The sequence below is a fragment of the Erithacus rubecula genome (genome assembly GCF_903797595.1).
Source record: "Erithacus rubecula genome assembly, chromosome: 13".
In the NCBI taxonomy this organism is placed as follows: Eukaryota; Metazoa; Chordata; class Aves; order Passeriformes; family Muscicapidae; genus Erithacus; species Erithacus rubecula.
The window spans coordinates 10,908,207-10,920,752 of NC_136665.1; the positions used below are offsets into that span (position 1 = coordinate 10,908,207).

A 12,546-nucleotide genomic window follows, 5' to 3' on the forward strand; every position below is an offset into this window, starting at 1 on the left:
AAAAAAAAGGCAGAATAGTTTTGCCTCAAAATCTACTTAAGTCATCCATTTAATTTCTAGACTAAATTTACCAGATTAGGAAACTGAAACATGAATTTTCTTTTAATCACAGATGAGAAATCTCAAACTGGGAAGAAATCCCATGTTGCTCAGTCCCATGCTACAGTGAGGAATCCATCCCTCTCCCCTAACTAGGAACTTCATTCACACATTAGTTTTGCTCAGGTTCTTTAATAAGCAAGAGGCCAGATTCAGATAAAGCCACCACAAGGTGCATATGTGATTCCTTATGACAGAAGCTGGCTCCTTTGATCAGCTTTTGCCAATTCCAGTCAGAAAAAAATGACCTTCCCAGGCTTCAGGAGTGATGCTGCTCTCCAGGGGGGTGCAGCTTCCTACCTGTGCTGATTCTGACCTGCACTGCAAACACAACTCTAAATACGTTGCTGATTCCAAAGATCTCCTGAAAATGTTTCCCACATGTATTTTGCAGCACTTGGAATAAAGTGAGTATATTTATTGAGCTTTTTTAGTGTAAGAGAACAGAGATTATGCAAACATAATTTAAAACATTTTCTTATTTTAGAGAGGCTTTTAACCACCTGCCTTTGTTCTTAGAAGATAAAGGCAAATGTCCATAGCAAAGTGCAGCCTGAACTGGCCAGCTAGCACAAATATTAACAGCTAATCTGATTGACTTGGAAAAATACTCAGAATTGCACATTCTTCAATCAAAGCCTTTTTTTATTCCACTACTTATGAAAAATGTTGCAAAAGTACCACAAACAAATAGAGTATATGCTGCTTTGTTTCCTAGATTTAGACTCTAAAATTATCTGAGCAAAATACAGAGGCACATCCACATGCATCAGAGAAAGACAAAGAACTGGTCTTTATATCATCCTACACAGCCTGGTGTATTTATGGCATCATGTTTAGTGTTTCTGTTGGGCTGCCTGTGCTCTCCTTACTAAATAAAGCTCTCTCCATCTACACAGCTCATAACTGAGCATTCCCTATCCAAACAGGATGTTTTGGAGTATTTTAAGGCAATGACTGCCAAAAATTATCCCAAACTGCCTAAGTAGAATGTGTGTGGGGGAGGGTGAAACTGGCTCTGTGAAACAAACTGCAAACCCAGCAATGTCCTACCTGTGCCCAGTTGCTGAAGACCTGCCCATTTCCTCCATAAGTGACAAGCTCCTGAGGAAACTGAAAAAGGCAATTCAACATTAAGGCAAGCACTTTTCTCAAACCTTTTACTGGATTTCTGGGCTATTTTTGCCATCCAAGTAATAAATCTTTTCTAGAGTTTGTTGCATCAAAATTCTCTATGTTCTTCAAATCAGAAAGTAACATTGTAAAAAGTGATAAGAACAAAAAATTAATATTATTTTTCAAAATTATGTGTTTCTTACTGTAGCACTGGGATTAGCCTTCAAAGATACAGGAAGCATCAGCACTAATTTTTCAACACAAGTTGTAGAAGCAATGTACCAAGAGCTGGGCTCTATGTCCAGGCAGTGTCCAAGCTCCTGTATATAGTGCCTGTCTGTCTAAATTTTTCAGTATTTATGTGACAACACATATAGGAAATATCTTGCCAATTTGCCGCTGCCTGTGAGTCCAGATTCCTTTTACTGTGCTTACCTGAGCCACAGAAGGATCCAGGTTATTCATGATCATCAGCATGATGGCAGCAGCTGATTTGGTCTTGCAAGGGTATTCTCCTATGGGGTATGCTCTGAAAGGGTAGGAACCAAAATTTAGAAGAAACAGTCCAGCTCACAAGAGCAACCAGAGCAACACACCCCACTGGAATATCTCTGCATGCCAGGGATACTCAAACTTGTCTGAGTTGCAGGTTTTTATTCAGGGAGGAAGAATAGAGAGAGAAAAAAAAAAAACAAACAAAAAAACCCCACAGATCTGAAGTTACATATGCTCCTTGAATCGTTTTAACTATTATCAGAACTAAGCAAAACCAAGAAATTGCATTCAGCTTATCATCTGCTGAATTATTTAATCACAATTGATAAATATGGTGGCCAAGGACACTCTTTGATTTTAACTGCTCTTTTTTTTTTTTTCAGGGGTGGTGGGAGTGTCCTCTGCTGCAGTTGCCAGGCCAAGCAGCCAGGTCCTGCAATGCCAAGAGAAACAGCATCACTGCAAGCTGCCTTCAGGCTCATCCACCCTTGTTATTCAAGATTGTATCCAAGGAAAAAAACAAAAACAGTCACTCTCAACACCTGAACTAGTAAGGAGAAATGTGTGCCTTTTCACAAAAATGCAGCTCATCCACAGGCAGAGGGGTGAGGTATGAGGAACAGTCCCAAAGTTATCCCAGCTCAGGCTGTGTGGCACTAATGTCCTTAATGCCACCTGCTGTGACCATCTTCTCCCCCACCATCTCTTTGTGTGCTTAATTGCTCTAAAACTTCTACTCTTGCATTTATACTGTAGCTGTTTAGGCAGGGACAGTTCCTTTGCTGTGTCTGCACAGATTTTAGTACAGCTGTGCTGAGGCATCTGAGGATGACACCTGAAGGAAGCAGAACCACTGACCAAGAGTTTTACTCCTTCCTCTTCTATAAGCAGCACCCCCATTACCAACACTGAAAATTCCTAAAGAGGGATGGGATTTTTGGCATGGTTTCTAAATTATCTTCCATTTATTGGACCACAGATCATCAATGGCTGGACACTTGTTTTGTGCAGGGAAAGCAACACTGAAAAGGTTGGGCTAATATGTGCCAATGACACACAAAAAAAATAAAATTGGACGTCAACTGTCCAGCTCATGAGCCAAGATCTGGAATGCATATTCCACAGATTCAGCAAATGGGCTCCTCCCATGATCCCATGCACTTTATCCTGGCTTTTTATATCAGAATACTAAAACAAATGCCTTGTAGTCATTGCCAAACAAGGAGGGAAAGCCTTTGAGTTTTTCCACAATGCTTTTTTTATTAGGAATTTCTGTTGTTCTAAAGTTGATAAAAGAGCATTTCTGTGGAATGATACCCCATTCATCAAGAGGAGATATTTACACATAATACTACTCAAGGCATAAGAAACACAGCATCCAGGTATAAACTGAGTGCTCTGGCACAGGAACATGACTTGAATGGAGCTATAGTCCCTGGGACATTCAAAACAAAAATCAAATACTCTCAGACTGCAGAGATCAAAAGGCATTTTCTCATTGTGAGACTGCAACAATCTATTAGAAAATGATCAGTGAAATGATCACAAAATAAAAATACTTGAAGCTCTAAAAGAATCACTGATGCCAGTGATGGAAACAAGCTGCTGGACCATCTCATCCAAGCCTACTTGGAAGGTGCCATCATCTGTAATTTAGTACAGGGTTCTCTGAAGTCCAGCTCTGCCAAACCTTTCAGATAGTCTTCCATTTGTCCATTCCTTAGTTGAATTCTGCAGGAACTGACCCCAAGCTAATATGAACAGCATAGAAACATGGTTGTCTGTGGAAATCAGAGTGCTTTCTATTGTTTTATTCAGATTTCTGTATGGACATTAACCAGACCCCTGCTGATGCAAAAAGGAATCAATCAGTCTAAAAAAAGCAGCTAGCCCCTGGCAGCCCTCACTGAATCTGTTCTGCTTCACAAACATTAGCCCCAGCAGCCCTAGAATGAAGTGATGGTCCAAGACCAACAGGCACAGCTTATTACACACCAGGGTCACATAAAGGTTCCAATGGAAAAAATCTACTGCCTTACTCTTAGAGCCCAGGAAGCTTCCTCTGCTCTGAGAGCAGCTCTACCAACCAGCCACTCTCCTGGACTTACTTCTTGGTTCAGCAGGGACTTGACTTGCAGCAGCTCAAAGCTATTGCAGGTTTGCTGTCAGGGCTGACATTGGAGGTGTCTAGCCCCTGGAAACTGAGTCCTGCCATGGGGCAGAGCATTTGGGCTCCCTGTGTGTGGCAAAGCTGGCATTGCCCATCCACAGCCTGGCTCAGTCCTTTCCTGTGTTGGCTGAGCTTCCCAGCAGTGAGAGTGCCCATGCCCACCACAGCCCATCCAGGGGAGCACACTGCTTCCCTCCCAGCCCCATGGAGCATCCCAAACACGCAGTAACCCTCCTGGAAATGAAATCACTGCAATGCACAGAACACCCAAATTATCAGATGGTGAGCTCCATTCATATATTAGGACAATTTCTACAAGAGGTGAATTAGGACAGCAGTGCCACTCTTTAAAGGTCAGCTCCACAGGTAAAGCTGGCAAGCAAATGGCAGCTGAAAACATGAACCATGCAGTCCTCACCTCATCTCAATATCAGGGCAGAACCTGTACATATAGATGTGGCCATAGAGCCTGAGCTCCTCAGCAAATTCCAGCACCAGCTTCTTTTGGATTTCAGGTGGGAAATAACGCAAGGCATTGCGCAGAGCCAGCTGCCAAAAAACACACAAAAATAAACAAGAGAGGAAAAACAAGGTACAAGAGAAATGGAGGTTAGTGGGTGGCCCTGAACTTTAACCAGGCTCAGCTGGAAGGCTGCCTATGCTGTCACAAGGACAATGCAATTCAAAGCTCACTCCAGGGCAGTTGCACTGGTGTTTCTGCTGGCATTTTCCTTGCAGGTTCAATTGGAGTGAACATGCAACCATCCCCTTCCCACCTGCCTCCCAAATCTGCATGGAGAGACCTTGGAGATTTAGTAGCAGTGCCCAATCTTACCAATATCAGACATGGATGAATTGTCTCTCACAGTGCTGGAGGCACTGAACTACTGAGGAAAAATTGTTCAGAAATCTTTAAGGCCCTAAACTCCAAGACACTGAAGATCCTACTGTACTTTCCACTCAAAAAGGGACCTTAGCCCAGAGTTATGTGACATACTCCCAGATGAAGATGTTCATGGGCTAAGTTTTATTGCAGATTTACTACATTTAGCATCCTAATGTATTGCAGAGGGTGTTGGGTTACATTATTTTATTGATGTTACATGTATCACTTCCAAATTAGCTGAAGTGATTACCAGGCACTCAGCTAAATCCTGCAGATGATACTACGTGGCTTACACTCCCTATTGCCTTCAAAGACATTAGCCATGGTTTGCAAAGTACAATATGTCCTTTTGGATGAAAGAAACCATAAATAAATCACTATCTTTAGTAACAGCCTGTTAAGGCATGTCTCTGTAGTCTGTGTTTCATTTGATTAAAACCATAATGAGAACAAAGATTTTGTCATCTTTAAATAGCCAGTTTCATGCAAAGATCTTATAAGTTCCCTGGCAAATGGTGACACCATCCAAAGGACTTTTAGATTAAAAGATTCACAAATCATTTGGAATTGTGTACCTTCCTTTGGCTGATTTTTTAATGGTTGTGCAAAGTATAGAAAGGGATCAAGTTTGCTTCTGAATCTGACAACAGCTCAGTTTTTGAGAGGTCTGAGTAGAGATTTTGTGATTCCTGCCATTGGCAGTTCAGTTGTGGAAGAAAGTGCCTCCTGGAGGGGATGAAGGGTAGGCTGTAGTGCAGATATCCAGAGCAAAGGCATCTAGAAATGTGTGATTATCATCCCTAGCCACACTGGTAAGCAGTGCTGAAAAGCTCCACAAAGCCCTCAGCTCAGCGACAGAACTCCTGATCCAACCTGTCCATGGTGAGGCTGTGATGGTTGAGCTCAGCTCAGTTACAGAACTCCTGATCCAACCTGTCCATGGCTGTGATGGTTGAGCTCAGCTCAGCTCAGCTACAGAGCTCCTGATTCAGCCTGTCCATGGCTGTGATGGTTGAGCTCAGCTCAGCTGCAGAGCTCCTGATCCAACCTGTCCATGGTGAGGCTGTGATGGTTGGAACTCAGCTCAGCTGCAGAGCTCCTGATCCAACCTGTCCATGGTGAGGCTGTGATGGTTGAGCTCAGCTCAGCTACAGAGCTCCTGATCCAACCTGTCCATGGCTGTGATGGTTGAGCTCAGCTCAGCTACAAAGCTCCTGATTCAGTCTGTCCATGGTGAGGCTGTGATGGTTGAGCTCAGCTCAACTACAGAACTCCTGATTCAGCCTGTCCATGGTGAGGCTGTGATGGTTGAGCTCAGCTCAGCTACAGAACTGATCCAACCTGCCCATGGTGAGGCTGTGATGGTTGAGCTCAGCTCAGCTACAGAACTCCTGATCCAACCTGTCCATGGTGAGGATGGTTGGAGCTCTCCAGGTGCTTCACCTGGCACTCTGCTCTCTCATCCCTCAGAGCACACTGCAGGAACAGTGACACTGAAGTGTCTCACTGAGAGGTTTGTGTTGGCACCTGCTCCTGAGCTTCAAGATCAGTGAGGCTGTGCTGGTTTACACCACCTGAGGATCAGAGCAGCAAATCCTAATAATTAGAATTGCCATTCCACACAAAGAATGATGGGGAGAAAACCTATTTACCAGATGAGAAACTGCAAATTCCATCTTCTAATACCACTTCATTCTTCTCCAGTTAGATAAGTGGTCATTTTTCAAGGATGTGTTATTAATGAACACAAAAATCCCACCTATATCCACACAATGACAAAATACAGGGGATTTCCAAAGTCAGTCTCAGGGGTGAGCAGTCATCACAGGAGCCTCTAGATAGGAGAAATTTCTAAAGCAAAAATAAAATCACCTGCATCCCTAAAACAAACAGAATCAAGAGGGAAACATTGGTATTTTGGCTGCCTTTGAGAACTATAAGGCTTACATTGTGGTAAGGATCACCCATAGTCTTCAAATATATTATTTATATTGAATTTAAACTGATGGGCATATATTTTTCATCACCATTTAATTCAAGCAAGAAAAATATTCCTTGATTTTCAAACAAATTCACTTAAACTGAGCCTCTATCCTATTAATGTTACACATTATCAGATGCCTGAATTTTGAAAATGTAAACATTAATGAAACATGAACTTGAATGTTACATGAAGTGTGGGAAAGGCACCTTGAACAGACAATAGAGATTTTATAAAAGAGGATTAAGACTATGGCCTTTTTAGCTGAACAGAATAAAGGTGATATTTGATTGCTGTCTCATTGCAGGATAAATGTCAAAGCAGGAAGAAGCTTCAGGGGAATGCTGGAAAAGGAATAATTAGCTGTGAATTGCCTGTAAAAAAAATGTAGTCTTGAAATTAGAAGAATTTAAATGTAAGAGATTGTGAAACAGACAAGTAAAAGAGTCAGGGTGCTCAAAATTGCTTAGATGAAACCTGGCTACTTTATGAAAGGGCAATGGCTATGTGCATTGGGAAAAAATTTACATATTCATTATTGAGTCATAGACTGAATAACCTGAGAAAGACATTCACGGAGCAAATTCAAATAGGCTGATCATTATGCTTTTGTGGGAAGGCAATATATTTCATTAAAGCATCATAAAAAACATTATCTTAGCCATTTAGAAGGATTGATTTACCTCTGGCACATTGTACTCTGATTTTTTTTTTTTTGTATTTGATATTTGGGTATTCTTCCTTTTCCTAACTTCCATTGACAGAAGCTTAAGATACACATGCTCTTTTAGTATCTCTTAAAAAGCAGGTCTAGAGTCCACTGGCATCTTAAAAATATTATTTACAATTATAATCCTGAGTTTCATAGCTGTTTTTAAAAATGTATCTGCTCTTAATTTTCTGAGTTACTGGTTTAATTCAACTCTGCACAATGTAAGCAAATGAAAACTCTTCATCTTAAATCTGCCAGGTGGATTTAACATTTCGCTCTTGTGTTTAAGCTCTAACCTCTATTAGGTTGTCTTTTTTTGTTAAACTCCCTAAAACTTTTATATTATAATGGGATTCTACTGCTATTTAATCAAGATTTAGACCTCTCAATGCCAAAATATAATCATGAGAGCCCATGTAATCCAATCAATCAGCTGCAAATTTCTTTGCTGAGGGATTCTCTTGAGAAATCAAGTGAAGCAGCCTGTTTGTTAATTGGAGTTAGCTGAAGAGCCAGAAGGAAGCCTCTTCAGAGGGAATGTCATTCATTCCCATTTTCTGAAATGCATTGTCAGGACTTCCAATTTAAGGCCCTTGAGACACTCAGGCATTAATGGTTGCAGTCTCCCTGTTTACTGAGGGAAAGGGAAGCACAGGGAGAGGAAGTGACTGGTTTGACTCTACAATTTCATCCTTAGTTCTGCCCCTTTTCCAGTGGAGATGGTGCTTCCCTCCCTCTTGTCCCCTTCTGCCTGAAGACACCCAGACCCAGAATTTTCATGGCTCTATTCTCTAAGCAGCAAGCAGGGTTGTTCCATTTATTACTCTGCCTGATAGTTCCCAGTTTCAGTCAGGTCAGCTGGGAAGTAAACATGGAGATTTCTTACTGGCTATTGCCATAAATGGGTTATGAGATGTGAAAATTTAACTAATTTAATTTTAATTAATTAATCCAGGTGTCCCAAAACAGGAGCTAACATGCCAACCTTCCCAAACCTAATATAAACTCGTTGAAGCAGCCTCATTTCTGGATGTGCAAAGAAATCATAAAGGTCAAATGTTCCACTTCTTCACCAGAAGGCTGGAGAACAGCTTCAGGTGCTGAATGAGTTTTCAGGCTCAGGTTTTCAGCTCTTCATCCTAAGGAGCCCCAGGCAGGAGGTCCCAGCTGCTCCCTAAGGAACAGGGAGCCAAGCAGGGCCAGCACTGCCAGGACAGGCTCCCAAGATCCATAAGGGAATTGCTGTCTGATAAAGCCATGCCATTTCTTCTGATCCTGAGCAGCACAGAGAAGTGCCTGTTCTTTCCAAGTTGCTCCAGCTTTATTGGAATGCCAGTGAGCACAGAGCATGCAACACCCTTGTTCTGCAAAGTACACACCACACCTAAATTTTAAAGGCAGTTTCTTTGAGGCATATTTACATTAAGATACAGATGCTAGGGTTTCCTGAGCTGTGGAGGGAGGGAAAGAAAGAGGATGTGGCTGTTTCAGGCCTCAGGCAAAGAATGCTGAAGGAAGAGAATTCAGGAAACTTATAATCAGAATCAGTTCTGAGATATGGCTCAATTTATCCAAGAAGATTAAAGTTGGTATGATAGGAAGAATTAGATACGTCTTTTGCAAGTCCCAAAACACACAATTCTTTATAAACCTCACTTACAGGATTTCTGTTATAACCACAAAAGGAGGCCCAAGAAAATAAAACATTGGCAGTGGTAAGGTTTATTATTGTAACAAGAACTAAAACTGGAAGGCATATTAAAAGAGGGACAAATCCAGAGGAAATCAGCAGAGTATTATTAACTTCACTTCTGTCAAAACTCCCTCTGAGTATTTCAATTAGAAAGTGAACATGAAGCCATACATAAAGACAAGTCTCATAATATGCTCAGCATTACACACTGTCAACAACATATGGAAGCCTGTCTCAAGACTTATAGACAGTCAATCTTTCATCTTCATGCTTTTCTAAGCATGGAGCACCTCTTAAAAAAAGAGAGTTGACCTTTTAGATATGAAACAAATACCAGCTGAGCCTCTAATTCTCCTAAGAGTTTAAGGTGGAGGACAAACCATAAAATAAATCATACAGGAAGCCTTAAAATCTCTAATAGTCTAATGAAATGCCCAACTAGCATGAGCTCTTATCCCATGTAGTAGGTACAATGGAGAGATGAGAGATGGATGCTACATAGTCAGCTGGGAAGAGAGAATCAGTCTACTGCTCCAAACCTTAAAAGAGGCAGGAAACTTCCTATAGAGTGAAGACCTTGTCATTCCATAGGTTAGAGAGCAAGGTTTGGCATCCTCTTGAGAGACATCATCTCCTCTCCTGAAACATGAACTCCTTCCTGCTATATCAGACTTCTGGGAACAGTGATTTAGGAAAGGCAGGAACAAAACAGAGATGATTGGCAATGTTCTGACATGCAGTGAAACTCACTCCCCACTCCTTTATCTTCACAACCACCACTACAGCCCTTCTGCACATTTAGTAACCACATTTCCATGGGTCTGAGCTGTCCCAGGCACAGGCAGGATGCCTCAGCCATGAATGCTCCTGACACTGAAGCAAATCCTCTTTGGATATCTCACAGCTGCTCCTCTTTCTACCCTTTGACTAGACTCTCCTCTGTTTGTGGAAGTGACTTTGAAAGAATTTGACTGCTGTTGCCAATGGGGAACTCCCACAAAGGCAAGGAAGCTGTGTGCAAGTTGTTATTGAGGAAGGAACTTCTGTTCTGACCAGAATGTCTCAGTATAAGTGATGTTACATGTGATGAAGCACAGACTTCCAAACCAAGGAACCCACCTTATCCTCTCCCACACAAATTCCTAAGGAGCTCCACCCATTCACCATCATTTTCTGCTGCTGATTATTTAGTCTTGAACATGAAATAAAGCAATGATTACTTTGGTTTGTATGAAGACTATTTAAACAAAAAGAGGCAGGAAAATAATTACGCAACCAAAGACAAATAATTAACTCCCTACAAACTCACCTCAATTGCATTCCCAGACAAATGACTAAAATAAGTCATCTTTGGATTTTTTAATGCAAATATACAGATGTGTAGCTGCTACCCTGATGCTGGTCATCACCTTTGGTGTTAATTCTATTGGAGGGGTTAGCTTTAACTCACATATGCAATGGTTTTGCAACAGCATGCTGAATTTTACCTCTGAGAAACAATGCTGATTGATAGCATTGAAGTCTAATGTTTCTTGTTTAGCCATTTAAAGTAATGGAGGGTGTTGTGCAGAAACTCTCCCTTGCTATCAACCCAATTATTCTGGAGGAGGAAGAAAGGAAGTGAACAGAAAAGCTTCCAGTCCTTTCCCCATTACAGAGTGAATTATAACACCAAGGGAATACATTTGACACAAAGTTGGCTTCCCATTCAGAAAGTATTTGAGGCAATCAGGTTTACTGCCCCAAGGTGGCTTTGTCTGAAAGGAAATGAGGCCCTGTGAAACCCCGTGTTACCTTTTTCTCCTGAGCAGTGAGGTTGGGTGTTCTCACAGGGGCATGGGGTATTCCTTGTCTCCGACCTTTGTTCTCTGGCAGAGGGTTTAGAGGAAGGCCACGACAGATTTCCTTCAGGCTGGTCATAGCTGCTGAGGAAATAGGAGGGGGAAAGGCAAACTGGAGAGGTATGAGGAGAGGAAGTCCAAGGAAGGGTGCAGGAAAGCAAGATGCTGCACGATTCAAATGCGCCTCCACTCCAGGGTGATCTCCAAGGGACAGACTGTCCTCTGGCTTTTGCAAGCAGGGCTGTCAGGCAGAGAGGGCAGGTGGTACAGGTGACACACCTCCCCACTCTGTGCCATGCCATTGGCTCTTCCCTCCTCCCCCAAAATGAATGATTCACAGTGTGGCCGATTATTCTCTGGGTACTTTGTCAATGGTGCTGTGCTAAGTCACTAGAGAAAATTCAATCACTTTCCAAACATGATCCTCCCCAATGCCTGAGTGAGAGTCACGGTCTGGAGCAGGAATATCGACTGAGACATCAAGAATTGTACATTTATGTTAGTATAGTTTAGGAACTAATGAAATTTAAGGATCATTCACATCACTGTTCTTTCACACTGTTTAGTTAAGATGGACATTCTCTGTTTGACACCCCTTGGTATGGGCAGCTCCTCAGATCTCATCAATTCATCTTCTAGACAGCAGCAGTAGTCATCATAACATCAACATTTCCCCTTAGGTGTTGGCTCCTCTCAGCTCACAGGCATGAATGGATTTTCATCACATTGAACTTGAAATGCACTCATTAGCACTGGAAGTGAATTTCTCAAGACAGGCAATAATTGGAAGAAATAATGAAGGCTTTCAGTCCTATGTCACTTTTATACCCTACAGTCAGCAACTACTAGAAAGTGCTGTACTGCCATCCAGGCATCACAGGTAAATGAATGTACTTAACTTTGATTTTCCACTTAACGGTGCAATATGAACTTTGCTCTCCATTCTGGCTTGTTGTTTAAATTATACAGAAACTTCTTGACTTTTATTACATCCATTGAACTACAAGTGCCAGGTTTTAAGCCTGGTGAAGTCAACTGGGCAAGGCATTTCAGTTAGAAATGAGCTTAAGACCTGCAAATAAAAAAATACAGCATTTCTCCACAAAGGCAGCAATCAACAAGCAGTGACAACAAAGCACAATTATTAAATGACAGCCTCTCATTAATGTCAGATCTGCTTTAGCTCTAGGACATCCTGCACATCCCCAGCTCCCAGTGAAGATGCTCAAGTTGAAAGAACTCAGAGCATCCCAGGGGAGCTGAGCACACAGCAGACTCAAACCCTCAGAAGGATAATGTCATTTACAGCAGGAGAATTTTGTTTTGTAATTATACAGTATTTTAGCTGCTTTCAAATAAAAGGCAAAGACAAAAAGGAGACAGAAAAGCGTCTATATTTCAAAGTTTTCTATTGAGCTTTCATATTAAAGACATACCAAAATTAAAAAAAAAAATTAAAAAAAAAAAAAAAGAAGAGGGAGAGAGAAAAATGGAAGGGTAAAGTCAGAAAATTCTACCCCAAAATCTAGCCAGATAACCCTCCCTTACATGAA

At 41.6% G+C, this 12,546-nt stretch overlaps 1 protein-coding gene across 1 annotated transcript in view; it reads right to left on the reverse strand.

Moving 5' to 3' along the window:
* UROC1 (urocanate hydratase 1) overlaps positions 1 to 11,250 on the reverse strand; it is a 37,697-nt gene extending 26,447 nt beyond the window's left edge. The window contains exons 1-4 of the mRNA XM_079317109.1: positions 10,947 to 11,250; positions 4,299 to 4,429; positions 1,651 to 1,744; positions 1,153 to 1,212 (exon numbers count right to left, since the gene is read on the reverse strand). Coding sequence (XP_079173235.1) covers positions 1,153 to 1,212; positions 1,651 to 1,744; positions 4,299 to 4,429; positions 10,947 to 11,072 — 411 coding nt within the window. The 5' untranslated portion in view covers positions 11,073 to 11,250. The remainder of the gene's footprint in view (positions 1 to 1,152; positions 1,213 to 1,650; positions 1,745 to 4,298; positions 4,430 to 10,946) is intronic.
* Positions 11,251 to 12,546: the final 1,296 nt, after the last annotated feature.